This window comes from Glossina fuscipes, unplaced genomic scaffold, assembly GCF_014805625.2.
Source record: "Glossina fuscipes isolate IAEA_lab_2018 unplaced genomic scaffold, Yale_Gfus_2 3, whole genome shotgun sequence".
In the NCBI taxonomy this organism is placed as follows: domain Eukaryota; kingdom Metazoa; phylum Arthropoda; class Insecta; order Diptera; family Glossinidae; genus Glossina; species Glossina fuscipes.
In genome coordinates, this window is record NW_023998417.1 from 10,270,265 (window position 1) to 10,286,557 (window position 16,293).

At 31.8% G+C, this 16,293-nt stretch overlaps 2 protein-coding genes across 7 annotated transcripts in view; one reads left to right on the forward strand and one right to left on the reverse strand.

Annotated features, from left to right (window-relative positions):
* LOC119634319 (prolyl 4-hydroxylase subunit alpha-1) overlaps nucleotides 1–16,293 on the forward strand; it is a 128,716-nt gene that overhangs the window by 27,223 nt on the left and 85,200 nt on the right. Inside the window, exon 2 of the mRNA XM_038028385.1 lies at nucleotides 11,072–11,103. The gene's annotated coding sequence lies outside the window, so the exon portion shown is untranslated. The remainder of the gene's footprint in view (nucleotides 1–11,071; nucleotides 11,104–16,293) is intronic.
* Nucleotides 560–14,940, reverse strand: LOC119634322 (corticotropin-releasing factor-binding protein). 6 transcript variants are annotated; one of them, XM_038028392.1, is made up of 9 exons: nucleotides 8,458–8,547; nucleotides 8,016–8,353; nucleotides 3,565–3,631; nucleotides 2,415–2,656; nucleotides 1,560–1,666; nucleotides 1,383–1,501; nucleotides 1,078–1,238; nucleotides 915–1,017; nucleotides 564–848 (listed from the first exon to the last, which is right to left on the reverse strand). In XM_038028392.1, the coding sequence occupies exons 2-9, from the start codon at nucleotides 8,127–8,129 to the stop codon at nucleotides 709–711; spliced, it is 1,053 nt and encodes a 350-aa protein (XP_037884320.1). In that variant the 5' UTR covers nucleotides 8,130–8,353; nucleotides 8,458–8,547; the 3' UTR covers nucleotides 564–708. The 6 variants fall into 6 exon arrangements, with proteins under 6 accessions (XP_037884319.1, XP_037884320.1, XP_037884321.1 ...); XM_038028393.1 differs by having other exon boundaries at nucleotides 8,433–8,536; XM_038028396.1 differs by adding an exon at nucleotides 7,839–7,930 and having other exon boundaries at nucleotides 566–848; nucleotides 8,016–8,543.

A 16,293-nucleotide genomic window follows, 5' to 3' on the forward strand; every position in this document is an offset into this window, starting at 1 on the left:
AATATGGTCTGTTGAAATTCATTCCGTAGATTTCAGTTTCAAAGAAGATCGTCGTTCGGAGCCATAATGACATTTTGTCCGCCATCTCTCTAGTCACTTTACAATTGCAAAGGAACTTGGCGTCGACTTGCTTTCGATTGCTTAGGAGCACATCGAACATCTACAAAATACCAATTCAAATGTTTTACTTAACATGCGAGCGGATTTTCTCCGCCAACCTAACATATATCCATATACCGGATAACGCGTACGATATCGTAAATATTTGCGAATAGACGATAATATGTACATTGTAATAATTAAAAGCTCCGCTTTCAAACACAAGCAAATGACGCATGTTAAGAAGCTCCATTCAAAGTAAATAAGATTTTTCTCTTCTCGAAACCTCTCGATCTACCATAGAAATGTTAGTAAAGAAACGATATGTAAAGATACGTTATAAAGAGAATACTACACAGCAAAAAGAAATTTCTCTATTTTATTTCAAACTATGACATATATGTATATATATATATAAAGCTGAAGAAGAATTCAATCCTTCAATATGTTTAATGTTTATTGCACATAAATGACACGGGAAACTATTACATTTGAATACTGTGTGTTTTGTAAAGCTTTTCTTTCAATACTTTTGAAATTTACGAAATATTTACACAATTTCATCATCATCATCATCATCATCATCATCAATATTTTCTTAAACTAATTTTAAAACGCGCACACCAAAGTGGCTAAATCGAGATCTTCCGCATCTGCTTTACGTATCATAATTGAAACGTGATTTTGATAGCGGCCGCTAGAAACTAAACGAGCTGTAGTAACACCGCAGAAAATGGCCTGTTCGGGTCCTATTAATGAAATTAACGATAATTGCATTTATTAGAGAAAGGATTTCGTATTTTCATCTAACTAACCTGGAGTTTCTGCGTAACCGCATATATCGCTTGATTTCTCCATATGCGTTGAATCTAAGCCCGGAGAACCTCCAATTTCTAAATAATCGTCATTTTGCATACACTAGGAGGATATCTTTGAACAAAATCTCTTTTGTTATGCGTTTTTTGAATGTAATTTTACCTCATAACTGACTTTGCCTTTACGCATTGATTTACCGCCCACCTTGATATTGGTTAGTTGAACGACCGCAGGAAATAGAGCAGAGATAGAACAATTCCTTTTAAATCCATAGTTGGCGAGATTGTATAAAGCAGAGATATCGTGGACCAAGATGTTGCAGGCTATATTAAAATCATTGAATGAAATGAAAATGTATGCATGTGTGCGTGTGTGCGTGTGTGTGTGTGTGTGTGTATGTGCGCGTGTGTGTAGAATTAGATGAGAAAATTAAAAGTAAAAGAGGTAGGTAGGTAGGTAATACGAACGTTGTGTAATTTTGTGAAAGCGAACATTTGCTATAAAACTTCCTTTCGTAGGCAAGCGGTATTGCAGCAAAGCAGCATTTTGACTTGATCGAAAAAATTTCTTATTCATTACGTGTGGCCTAAAATATTTGAAAATTATATTTTCATTTATTATACATTCAGAGGATAAGTGTTTACCATCGTTTGTAATTGTTACAAAATTCTACCAATCTATCCTCTAACGTACGATGATGATCATTGATAGCAGGAAAATATTCACCGTTCAATTCCCAACCGTCTACAAACTGATTAAGTGTAAAGTAAATAAACAAATACTTTAGTTGAACAAATTACCAAACAACATTCAATATTCTACACCATTGTGGTGTGGTAGCTGGGGGATGTTTTTGAGGCCTGCAAGGCTTGCGAATAACTCAACGAAATAAAAATCTTTTTTTCTAACAAGTGTAGGTATAGTCATGTTAATCTTATTGAAAAAAAGCTTTAGACAAATGACTTTGCATTACAAACAACTGGTTAGGCTGCAGTGTCAATTCTGTTCTCAAAATAATAAAATAAATTTGGCCTGCAATTGCAGTAGCGCCACAGTTGCTGCATACTCCAGCAAAATGTTTCTCTCATACTTCTTCTATCGCGGATCTAACATGTTTTGCATTCGGGGTAAAGGTCTTTGTAAATCTTTTCGATCTTTTGCCAATGGGGTAAGGTCTAATGTTTTATGCTTGTTTTCATACCCTACGTCACTTGTTGTAGAGCTTTCTGGATCGATACAACCTTGTCTGTCCGTCTGCCCTTCGTGTACTCTCGCTTACAGGTCACAATAGATATTGTGATGAAATTTGGTACACCGATGCGTTTTGACCCAAGGACGAACTCTAAGGAAAATGGTTCGGATCGGACTACGTTCCCCACCCCAACCCCTGTAGGATGGTGTAGAGTATTTAATAGGGGACTGTGGCCCTCTATAGCCCATTTTAATTGTGTTTGTTTTTTTATTTTTTTTTTGGAAAATTTGGGAAAGAAATTATTTACCGCCATTAAACCGCCACTATTGCAATTGACGTCATAGTGCTTCATTGTTATCTCGACTAAAGTATTCGGTTCGCCAATTATATAGAGACCGCAAACATTAATGGCATCTTCAAGTTCCTTTAGTTCAAGTCCTTCTTCATTGAACTCATTTTCATTTAGTTTATCGAAAGAGAAACGTTGCGCCGATGATAGGGATTTTTTGAAAACATAGTCGCCTGGCTCGGTGGCAACATGCATGCAATCTATGATGAAAATGTCAAAAAAATGATTAATTTCGTAATCCTAAGCGTATCGAACTGTTGGCAGATTTAATATTAAAAAATTTTATCTAAAATCTTTAGTGAAATTAAAAGCATCGTTACCATCGTCTCTAATCAAACAGAGAGAAACTTTGAATATTATACGCAAAAAAAAAAAAACATATGGTGGAAAAAATATTTGATTTGTTTTTGATTATAAATTACATCGTATTAGTTGTTATTGAATTTTAGCTAACTAATGATGTCTCATCCTCTTAAGGATTGCTTTCTCAAACGAAATAGATATTTAAGCGGTTTTAGTCTTTGAAAACCATTAAGTCGTTGCACATGTAACTAATAATAATACCAATGGTTACCAAGGGCGATCCATTTAACCGTCATTATAAACTTTTAGGTGCTTGTGTACATATTGCGGCGTAAATTAAATCGATTTAACAACAGGCGGCAGTATATGATGTGAATACGTAGGCGTAAAAGACAAGAAGCCAAGAAGCTTTTACGCTATGAATTCGTCATAAACATGCTCGTATACAACTCATAATAGGTAGGTATGTTTCATTAAAGCAGACAATAGATTCGCTTATATATGTGTACATCGACTCGGCATATATTCATAAATTAGCTTTAGTTAGTTATTAACAGAATAAATTTATATGCTACAGGTATAGCATATATATATTACATAATACAAACATATATAAAGAATATTTACTCAAGTGCAGGAATAGGAACTTAAATGAATGAAAGTTTATAGTGCGTGAATTTTAAAAATTTATTTAATAAACGGCCAAAGTTAGTTAACTCAAACATGATAACGTTTCATATCACACAAAGAAAATATATATGTTTTTTTTTTTAAATTTAAATTCAAAATATTATCTTAGGCATACCTGTTATTGTATGCATTTCATGTGTTTCTGGATATAAATCAAATGCCCGCTTCACTGTTGGCCATGCCTGTAAACACAAATTGTAAAAGAGTTTTAATAAAAAAAAAATACAACATATTTTAAATGCAATACACACGTATATGTGTATGTATAAAAATATTAAACAGTTTCTTGTATACGAGGCGTTTTCAAAGCAACATATTCAACTATTCCAATTTCAATTTAAATTTTTTTTTTTTTTTTTTTTTTTTTTTTTTTTTTTGTCCCAAACATATATCATATGTTTAAATAGGTATTCTTGAGAAAAATAAAAAATTCGTCCTCTTTTTTTTGAATACACCTCGTATATAAACCATGAATAGATTTCATTAGTGATTATTATTGAAAAGTAATAATTAAAAGCATTTATTGCGGCGGCCAGCTATTTTTCATTAGAAACATTTCAATTTCAATTGCCTTACACATATGCATGCACTGCATGGCATAAGATGCACGACTAGGCATTTAACCAAACAGTAATTTAACAAAAGTTCAAGAAGATGAAGAGCTTTCCCAAAATTGGTGAATATGCTTTATCGCAAATGTCTAGACTGATTGATGATTGATGCATGAGAGAATTATTCTAACGAGCAAAGTCATTGCAGTGTGAAAATTCAACGTAGAAAACTGCATAACTTTCTAACAAAGCAAAATTGAATAAACTTTCAAACAATCGCAAAGTAATTTCCATAAAGAATGGATAGTAAATGTGAACTTTAATGGGTTAAAGACCGTTCAGATAACCACAATACAAACCTTCAAAAAATGCATAAGTTTATGGTTTGTTTTTTTTTTTTCCTGCGTTTACTTTAACTGCATAATTCCTGAAGTGTTCAGTGACCTAATGTTTTGCTCAATTTTTTGCAATACCCTTCATCGGAGAAACAAGGCACATTAATTATTCATCACTTTTGTCACATACACAAGAATACATAGAAGAGATCACCGCACTCAGCAAATTTCTAAGTCTGCAGCAGATTTAGAAATTTGGTAAACAAAATTTTATAAAAAAACAAGTAAAAAGTCAGCCTATCATTAAACACCCTACATCACCACATAACGACTAAGGCGAACGAAGGCGTTGCAAGGAAAGATAAGACTGCCATGCCTTTATGAAGCGACCGATATAATAATAATAATGAGTTGTGTACATCCGTGCAAACATTGAATAGACTCCCGCGACAAATTCCCACCTGAAGCAATTTATAAATGCTTGATCAATAGCTCTTGAAATAGTTTCACCTTTAGGTTGAATAGGAAGACAGAAAACGGTCAGATGGACAGACAAGTGGAGTCTGTCTCAAGACGAAGACAACGTGCTTGTATGTCAAGACCTTCTTGATTTCGAACACTTTAATCTGCCCTTGCCTACAACGGGTATAGCGTACAATGGCACTAATTAATTCATTGGAGCATTTACTGAATACCTTATTACATTTGCATTAAGCAAAAAGTATACAGCATTCGGAGGGCCGAGCTTTGCTCGTTCATTTAATTTTTTTTATTGCGCCGCAATCGCTCAGCATTTTTTAAATAATTTGACGTTTGAGTCTTTTATTTAAAAGTTTCAATGAGCGCTATTGCTATTCAAAGAGAAAACATAACACGACATATACTACACGTATGTGATGCTTGCGAATTTATAAAAAATTAAAATGTATAAAAATTTTTAAATAAAATGCTTATCAGTAGTTTATTTTTCTATTAAACTGAGTATATATTTTTCTTTTGTTTTCGCATTGAATAATGAATGAATGCTTCATAATAATAATAATTATAATAAATTCAGTTCAGTTACAATATGCATTTTAAACTATGGACTGCTTTAAATGGCTTTACGTTTTATTATTGACTTTTCTAACGCTTTGTGAATGCGACAGAGCCGTATTGGTGCCGGTAATTGCGTTCTCCAAATTTCGTTATCGAAAAATTTTCTTTAATTCATATAAATTTTAGGAGCCGCGCCATCCAGACATGCTTTTATTTAATGCACCTAATCAATATAGAAAATGTGGACGAAGGCACGATGGTCGAGCAATCAAATGCAATGATTTCGGTTTATCGGGAGGATTGGTGTGAATGAACCATTTTATCGAATTGTGTGGGCTTTCTTTGTATTGATTTCTATTTTAGAAATAATAAAATGTCATAGATTGAATAAGAAATGATTTCTAATTTGTGCTTTTGCGTTCAATGAAATGAATGCGTTATATAAATAAATCCTTTTGTTTTCCATTGACTTGTTTGCCTGACTTGTTTTTCAAAACAAATTCTCTCAGGATTTCATAAGCTTTCTGCTAATTTAAAGAACTCTTATCGAGTCGAATATTTAATATGAGACAAAAAAAAAAAGAGAAATGCCTTGGAACTGATTGAAAATATGATTTACAAGTGATGCTAGAACGGATAAAAGCAGACGATTAAAGTAAGTTATAAATGGTTAAAAAAACTGCTAAGCTGGGTACACTTCTCTAGTAATGCAGAAGCAATGTTTCTATAATCTTTGGAATCGGGAAAAAAGTGCGCATTTTACAATCTATTTTTTAATATCGCTCTCTTATCATCCTTACGTCACTTTGTAGTACCAGTTTGACTCGATCACTTGTCACTTTGAAGTAAGGCAAATAAAAATGGCAAAATTTTCTTTTAAATATGAAATTTTTCTTCTTTTATAAAATCTGTAAGAAATTCGATTTTTTATGCTCTAAACTCAGGAATGTATTGGAAGCTTCCAATTTAGTTGTAAACACTTTAAAGCGGAAGCATCGCAATATGTTAGTCAGATGAGTTCAATTGTTTTGCGACGATGTGAGCTTGGCAAAGAGGGAGAAAAGAAAGAGCGTAAGCGTGTGTGAGCGCGTGAAACAGAGAGAGAGAGAGAGAGAGAGAGAGTGAGAGAAAGCAAGCGGAAGAGAAGATAAGAGTTCAGTAAAATCTGTATAAACCAGATTACTTACTAATCTGATCAGGAACACATTGGAGAGTACTAGACTTCATAGAAATCGATTTTCCAATGCAACAAACAACAGTGGATAAAAGGTAATGAGACTCAGGCCTATTTATACCTTGCACAGGCCTATTCATACCTTGTCCGGCGGAATGAAATTACAATGCACTCCGTACTCAGATTGAGTTTTCTGTCGAATCGTTCGATATCTGCAGGGAAGCAGGAATTAATGCTTTAAATCTACTTTGATAACGTAAGCCTTTCATAGGGAGTTTGTGCCATTTGTTCCATTTACTTAAAATCCAATTACATTTTAAATAGTAAAGTATTTTATAATTTTGCCTTTTTATTATAAGCAACAAATTGCCTGCGAGAGCAACGCCTTGGTTTGCCGGTATGTGTTAAACCGCAATATGCGAAACGATGTCTAACCGTCAAAATCATAGGACTCAATTTCCTTGTGTTTTCTGTTAGCTACAAAATCAGGGAAGAAATACAAAATAAGACAATAAGAACAAAAACAAGAACCGCAAGAAGCAAATCTACGATCTGCTATCTCATCGCTTGTCTCATTCATACTTACATTAGTTTTTTTGCGTAATTTAAAAAAATCGGTATTAACCGATTTGCTATAAGTGGAAAAAAAACAGCAACAAATTATTATTAATAAAATCTTAATACAATGCATTTTATTGCTATTCGGAACTTATTGTGCTTGCTTTAGACTATTTATTGTTAGCGAACTATAAACTTTTAAAGACAAACCTCTTCGTTTGATAACAAGCACAAGTGTGCAATAAAAAGCAGATTAAAATAAGAAAAACAAGTAAATAACGATATCCGTCATTGGTCGTGTCACAGATCATTGTACTGTACTGTGTTTTAAAAGAGTGATGGCTGGCAGATATCAATGCAATTGTGCATACACACATAAATATATGTGCATGTGTTGCATACGTAATAAAAGTTACAAATAAATACAAAATATGTCACATATATATAATAATAACATCACTCAATAAGTCTACGGCTATGTGAATTTCTCGATCGAATATCAACAACCATCAAATGATTTATGTCAACATTTCATGACATTTGAATTATTTGCATCGGTTAACAGCGTTGCCATGTACATGTCAGACCGGAGAGTTATTGAGCGATGTATGTGATCATATTATGAATAAACATGCATATGCATGTTGTTGTTATTACTTTTCAATTAAATCGAAATTTTGAAATTCTTAGAAAATAAATTTTTTTTGGATATTATTATTTGTCTTTTGCACACTTTAACGGGACACCGTTATGTCTATATCCGCAACGTGCTCTAGGACTAAATATCGAAGCCACAATAACATCTGGTAACACAGGCTCTGACTGCTATATTAAACAAAATCGAAAGAAATATACTCAAGTTAATAATTTTTAAATGAATTAATTAATCATTTTTGCAAAGCTCTCTTACATTATTTTCACCACTAGCCTTCAGGCTTTTTGAAGTCATTTGAATTTCTTGACTTAGAAAAATTAACAAAGAAAATATTATTAAAATTTTGTAACTATTACTGAGCGCAATCATGTTGATCTTCTCTTTGCCTTTTTTTTTTTTTTTTTTTTTTTTTTTTTTTTTATTAACGATCGATGGAAATATTTTATTTTATTTTTTTTTTTGTTTTTTTTTTTTTTTTCAATTTCATTTACATTTATTGCTTAACATTTAATTACACTGCCATCGTGCTTGTAGCCATCACATCTTCGATTCTTTTTTCGTACCATAAATAAAGATTTTTCTTGTCTTTGACTCTACAAAAATTAATAGAAATTGCGATTGTTTAAGCAAAGACTTTTTGAGAATTTTAGACAAGACTTTCAGACAAGTTACATTCACGTCAGCTCTCACAACTCACTTGCAATGCTTTATTTGCTATCGCATTAGCAGTTGCTATTGTTGTTCCATTCACTAACATACTCAGTTGATTTTCTATTTTTACTATTTTCATATAATCACCATCATTATTAATGTTATCATCGTGTTCATCAATTAACTCATTTGTTTCAATTAATACGCAATTTATTATGAAAACAGCTACTACTAAGAATGTCATAAGCAATTTATGCAAGCACATATCTTCTCGCGTCTTCTTAGAATGCAGAGAAAATGTTCTTTCAAAATATTTTCAATATTTTTTGTTTTATATACATTTCGTATAATGGATTAAAGAAAGGGAAACAACAACGACACAATATTGGGTAAATAAAGTTTTAAAGTTTTAAAACATTTACCTCAAATTAATCTATCGTCGCCAGAACTTGGCCAGTAGATTAATTAAGAGAGATAATGAATAAATTCTTTAAGATAAGTAAAAAGAAGAAAATCTATATAAATATTTAGATCATTTTAATTTAATTCTCTTCATTATATCATATTGCACTGCACTGTACTGATAAGCTCGGAAAGTTTTAAAAGAAATTTCTTCATTTTTTTTTTTTTTTTTTTTTTTTGTTATGCTACGTTCAATATTATCAATTTCATTTGGTTAGGGTTGTTGTTTATTAAATTAATTCGGTTAATTTATTATTTATTTGAAACGACTTACGCTATACCGTATAGTATATAGAAGGGACAAAAGTAATTCCTTTGTGTTTTTTTTTTTTTCCTTCACAAAATTAGCTTAGAAGAGAATGATCCCTGCTTTTATCGCAAATCAGACATTCTAGATTAGTTCTCTGGTCCGCCTGAGTAGCCGAAGGTGAGGAATCTCGACTAGCTTCTTCCTGCCGTACGATGAACTTTTGAGTTTGCAAAAATTGCTATGAAGGTGTGAAACATACCTCAACTGAATTTCATGTTTCAACTTTGTAATCTAAATACGTGTTGATCAAGGATTTGTAAATTGCTTCAAGGACGAATTTGTAATTATAGCCTACACCACGGAAGGCCGTCCAAAGTTTGTGCGTATATACACAACACTCACAAAGAATTGGGGTTAGACCCCCGTCTATTATTACATCGCGCTCAGGATCAGGACATTTTGAAGCGAATTAAGCCTGTCTGTCCGTCCAAGATTTTACTCGATGAATTGAGATAAATTTTAAAATTTCGGCGACAATAATTTCAAACAATTTGCAGAAGGCATTGGCATGACTAACTTAATACACAAAGTTCACACTTGATATTTTTAAAATAGTAATTTTCTCTACTTTTGGAATATAATCAACTTTATAATAAAATACAGTTACAATCGACTATTCGACTCGCTATTTCGTTCTTCCTCTTAAGCTGTCAGCAAATTTCTAGACTTTTTCGCTTTTATTCACCGAAATTATTAACATTGACACCTTCGGTCAAATGATTTTCATTTAAGCTCTCTAAGAGCTAATAAAAAACTGTATAGCACAGAATTCAAAATTTTATCTGGTTGAAGCAAGTTTGTATTCTCTTTTCAGGTATCTACTAAGCAGTTATATAATCGGTTTAATTTCTTTCTATATTGAGCCTATATTGAGATCGTGCATCAAATTTAATTAATTGATTGCAGAATTTGATTTTAAATATTTTATTGAAAAATATTTAGATATCATTAAGGAGGAATTGTTTTTAACTGCCGCAATATTGGTATTGGAAACGCGAACGAGATTTGTTTAGCTCGAAGCGTAATTATTATATTAAATGTAATTAAATTTGCTTTCTTGGAAAGACAATGATTTCATTAAGTCACTTTTTAATAATAATTTAAATAACCTTAAAAAGAGAGATTAAGTTTCAACTTAAACTATAAAGCAAAATAGCTTGAAGGTCTGTAAAATTAAATTTTCGCCATTATCTACATACATATTACATTTCGATGAAAAGGTGAACATATTTTGATTGTATTTATAAAGACATTTTTAAAGCATTACGGCATTTATGTTTGCTAGAAAGAAGAAGAGCACTGTTAATTGATCGTTCATCCTATATTTGATTGCGTTTTTCAATGAAATTCATAAATCATTCATATTTGGAGTTTTTCCTTTTTTTTTTTTTACAGAACACTGTGCACAGGAAGAGTAGTGGATTTGCTTCCTCTTCTAGTTTGCCGCAATAAGCGATTTAAATCAAAGCAAAAGTTGCAAAATGTTATGCAACATAGCCATATGCCTTAAAGTGAAAAGAAAGCGGTTTAAATTTTCCAATTTATAATATTTCTACCCTACATTACTTGCAACATCCAGAAGAACTTGAGATAGATCCACCTTTTGTTACACCGACTCGATCGACTCGTTATCACTTTCTGAGTTGGTCCAAATTTGTTTTTTTTTTTCTGTTCGCCCATCCATCTTATGCTCTTATGTTGAACCTACATTTTGACCAATTCCCATATAAAGCATTATTTTCAAAAGTCGTTATATGAATGTACTAAGCGAAATGATGTAGAGTAATTAATAATGGGTCGTGTCCCATTATAGTGTTTTTACTTGTTTTCTATTTAATTTTTAAACATTTTAATTATGAAAAAAATTTTTCTTTTTTGCACTTTACAGCGCTGTTCCAGCCAGAGGTCGTTTATAAAATGGTAAGTGAAATAAATTCTATACTAAAATGCTGGATCATTGTTCTCTCTATACATATTTCTTTTTTTGTTCTAAAAGCGATTAACACAGAGTCGCGGAATCTTAATCAATCTAAGCTTATCTGTCCGTCCGTCCATCCTTCCGTTCATCTTCGTTTCTTCTGTTTAACCTACCGGTTATAATTTCTGAAATATTTCCATGATATTCGGTCTGTCGACATGTTTTGGCCTATGGACGAACGCCTTGCCTCTGTATAGTGTTTTTACTTGTCAAAATTCTAGGCAATTAATAAGCATTTTCTACCCCTCTTTTCTTTGGAACAAGGTAAAACTCTTCGTTTAAGTAAATTTATGAAATTATACTAAATAAGTTTTGCTGGAAAAATCAGTGACACGTATCTACTTACGGGAAATAAGGTTTATAATTTCGTAAATGTGTAAAGAGGGACAGAGAGTGAGAGAGAAAGAGAGACAGAGGATTTAAATATCTACAAAAATCAGCTTTTATATTATACTTAAACATTCTTTAACACTTCATCCATTAACATCCACACCAACGACAACAAATTTCATTGCCCTCTGAACTGAATATTCGGTTGAGTAAATTGCTATCGATATTTGGCATGACTTGTTAAACTATTTTCATATATATGCATAGAGGTATTCTAAATTTCAAGTCAGAGTTCCCGCATCTGTTTCATTTGATGAGGTTTTGTAAGCAATTTGAAAATGCTAATGCGACTAACAAAACTCGACGGTAACGGTAACTATTGTCTAAGTTAAAGTTTACTTCAATTCATTAACCATATAATAAGAAGACTTAATGGCAAAGAAAGAGTTAGAGAATCAACTTAAGAATTATTCATTTGCTGCTGAACATTTACTTCAAGTGAAGAGAATTCGCAACTGTTAGGCCAATCGTTGCTCAAATCTATATAGATTCTAGACTAGTAGTATAAACTGCTAAAATTTGTCTGTTTCTTTCGATTATGTAAGCCAAACAGGGCCATCTGTTAAATTCTCATGAAGAGTTGGAATATTTTAGATTCATTCTCATCCATTTGCTACTCCCCAACTTCATGCAGTCTGCAAAATTTCGAATCTTATCAAAAACTATTAACTGGCTAGAGTTAAAACAAGCTGCGCTGATACTATTTCTTAACGTATGAAAGCTTACGTACGTTACGTTTTCAATAAATCAAGCATCACTGGCGGAATGCGTACAACAGTATTAGGCGAACTGTGAAAACAAAAAGAAAAAAAAGTAATTGAAAAAACAATGTTTGCTAGTAACGTAATTGTTTCTGTTTTTGCTAAAAATCTCTCTGTGGCTTATATTATTCGTTCCTCCCTTTATCTCCATCCCCTTTATCACTGTTCGCAATATACATACACATACACGCCACTTAAAACTTAACCACTATCAGACTATTGAGCCTGCAATGAAATTGTAGGTAATTAGAACTGTAGCTATATAGCACAACAAGCAGACAATTTTAAGTTGCATGTATTCGGTTGTAAGTTTTAAATTTGTTTGCGTGAAGCGATCCTTAACCGCAGACATATTGTACCCCATGATTCAATTCAAATCATGAATTTTTGCTCATTCTCGCTGTTGTTGTATACATTTTGAATATATTTTACTGTATCCTCTCTCCAACAAGGTTGGGGGAATTTTATGACAAAAAGAAATTTAAATATACTTCAATTTTTTATTCCATGCATGCACAACTGGAAAATGCAGCAAAATGCAAATATAAAATTGGATTATCAAAGCATTTTATATATGATTCTGAACGAACGAAGGTAAGCACTTTTGAACAACAATGCTTAATTTGGTTTCTTTATTCGAACAAAATTCAAATTGAAAACAATGATAAAATAATTTTTGAGAGTACACTGTCGCCGTCCTTTCTGGTAAAGCATTTATCATAAATGCATTTTATTTCATAAGCACGTTTGCTGGCATTGGTTTTGTACTTTATACGACTTCGAATACAAGAATGTAATAAGTTTGTAAGGATGTATGAAACACCCAGAAGACACTTGAGATGGACCCGTCTTTAAGCCAAGCAAACTTATCTGCCCGTCTATCTGTCTATCTGTTTTCTTGTTTTCAATCGACAGAATATTTTGATGAAATTTATTACACTAACATCTTTCCAAGTTCAAGATCGGACGATATTGAAAACTGTTGAGGGACAAATTGTCTAAAGCAGATACCTTACGTAAACTGAGAATATTTCCGCTTTCCAGGGTCTTTGCTTAGTTACTCCTAAATTGTCGCAGATATACAATAAATATTTCCATGTATACTCTATAAAAATCAGCCACACCTATCTAATGTTTATCTAATATGGTACAGTATTTATGTGATTTTCCATTTCTTCTTTACACTTTTTAAGCATAACGTTGATGGATATAAAAGATTCGGTCGAAGAGGAATATAATTTTCTTACTTGATTTAAATTCGATTTATGGCTTTCAACCTAAAGCATTACCAATCAATTTTTGACTTTTTATAGCTGCTCTTTTTGCTTTGATATGAACAATAGACAAGAGGTGGATACAGATAAATTCTCCCACGACCCTAGGTTGATGAAGACCACGTAGACATTAGAAATTCTCTGATTTGCATTTCTTTCTACTTTTTTTTTTTTTTGGTTTTTTAATTTATGTTTCTGTTTAAATATTGTTGATTAGCTGATATCTTAAGTATATATGTTCGACTGTCCGATGATCTGTTTGATGACAACATATTTAACCTAATCATCTCCTATCTTGGGTAAAAAAAAAAAAAAAAATGGTTTTAACTTTTCTTCTTCCGTCCGTTTTTAGTTTCACTTTGAAGAAGACGAGCATAGAAACCGAATTTCAACTTTCTACACTAATTTACACACGCACGAACGGACATGTCATACATTCATTACAAAAGTTCCTGCATGTATATATATATATATATATATATATCGCTACTTGGCGATAGTGTACGTAGAAAAATTATACAAACGTATATTTGAAGAAGGACAGCAAAGTGGAAAGTAATTTATTTGTTTATAAAGCCGGAAAATGTTTAGCGGACAACATCTTTGAGGTAAATTGATTTCTTCAAAAAAAAGAAAAGGACGACCTGTCCTTGAAGTCATCGTGATGGTGAATTTTAACATAGATTAGGGCGCGTTAAGAACTAAACAGAAATTTTTTTGGTAGAATGTCATCCAAAATACGCCTTCAAATTACATTACTCGCCCCGTTTCTTTCAAATAATTCAAGATGATTTTTTTTTTTTTTTTTTTTTTTGCCTTAATTGACATTAAAGATACTAAATATACAGTGCTTAAGGTAAAACTGACTACCATTGCTGCGTCTAAGGACACAGAAAATTTATTTAATGGTTTAAGGTGAACGTGAAGTTCTATTAAGCGGATAACACTTTCCAACCGTACATAAGTACGTAAACGATATAATGCAATATGATAGCACACATGTTTAGCACTCACGTGCACACTCGAAATTAATTTAGTTTAAATAAACAACCTTTACCTACCTTAACGCTTAGTAATATAATTGACAGTGATAGGAATACTGTTGCCTTCATAACGATTCTTCAAACGTAAGTGAAATGTTGTGAAGAGTTTTCAATTTTCGTGTAGATGTATTTTAGTTGCTTTAATTGCAAGTTAATGGTATGCTTAGGAAAAATTCCCGATCGTCATTACAGTTATACGTCATTTAATTCACTTCACTCAACTCGAAAAAGTATTTTGATTTTATTTATATTTATTACTTAGCATTTAATTAAACTTTATTTAAATGCATTTGTAAGTTAGCAAACCATTCGAAGACCATTTCTTATTTTCTTTTCAAGTTAATACTTTTCTTAATATCAAAAAACCGTTACTTAGCAATTATAAATAAGTAGACTTTGTTTTGATTAACCATTAACTTATCGAAAGAAAAGCGAACTGTAATTGTTATCAGTAGAACATATCCTTTTATAGTCCTTCCTACCGCTGTGAATAAGCCAAAGCTTGCGCTAAACATATGAAATTTTATGAATGAAAACCACTTGTTCTTGTTTTTGTTGTCATTGCTTTGCATGAATATTTGTGATTCGTTGAGCAACTTAGTAAAGTTTAAAACCTGTAAGCTTTCAGCCAGAGTTACCCAATTATTATTATAATTTTAAATTTCTGTCCATCCCTTACCCATCCCGCTCTTCGTTCTAGTAAATCTTTTTCTTTTCATAATTCTTCCGTGTAACGTCTGCTTAGTTTTTTTATAAAATGTCTGTCTATCTGTCTCATGCAATCAACTCTTTTTTTACACGATTTTGAAATAATGACAATAAGAATAAATACACTTTTTACACGAATTTTTTGTTCAATTTTTTTTCCACGATTTATTTTTAATTCTAATTTGGACATTATCTTACAAAGACTTTTCTAAGCAGCAACAAAATATAATTGGCGTAATACAAACGGTCAGTTTATGCCCTACTACGAGGAGAACCCGAATTTTGTTGACCATTCTTCATTTTTGAATGAAAAAAGTCAGTTGTGCTGGATGTATTTGACATATTCACTGACGACAGCATCTTTGGTTCACTTCGTAATAAAAGTTCACGCTTGTTATCAAGCAGAGATGAATTATTGCGAAATTGATTTCTATTCCTAATGTCAATTCAACTTTTTATATATTGTACTGATGGATCTAATTTAATGATTGATCTAATTTAATGTTTTTTTTTTTTTTTTTAATAAAAATGGGTTGTCTTTGTTTTATAAATATGTAATATAGATTTCATTATTACCTTTTTTGCACGGTTTTTTCGGAAAATATCTAAAGTTTCTCTAAAGGAATATATCCTAAAATCTACCATATGTCGTTTGTATTTTTTTTTTTTTGCGTGATTTACATCAGATACACTTGAATGTACACACATATGTATAGATATAAATATGTGTATGTGTTTGACATATTTGTGTTATTTTCAAGCAAGTGATCAATTGCCAGACCGATTTGTATATATTCAAAGAAATTGTACAAGTAAACTTAAAAAGCAATTAATTGTCTCTCACATATTTATAAACTGGATTGAAAAATATATTTCACTTTGTTTTGGGAGAATTGGATTTTGCCAAAAAAAACTAAAACTCATAGCTTGAAATTATTTAATCTCAGTTGTGTTCA

Excerpts from the sequence above, each read along its gene's own strand:
- LOC119634322 (XM_038028391.1), bottom strand. The coding sequence starts at position 8,676 with ATGTGCTTGCATAAATTGCTTATGACATTCTTAGTAGTAGCTGTTTTC. Across the intron at positions 1,502-1,559 it reads TGTAACAATTACAAACGATG|GCCACACGTAATGAATAAGA; the intron begins GTAAACACTTAT and ends CAAATATTTTAG. Across the intron at positions 1,239-1,382 it reads CTTTCACAAAATTACACAAC|CCTGCAACATCTTGGTCCAC; the intron begins GTTCGTATTACC and ends ATTTTAATATAG.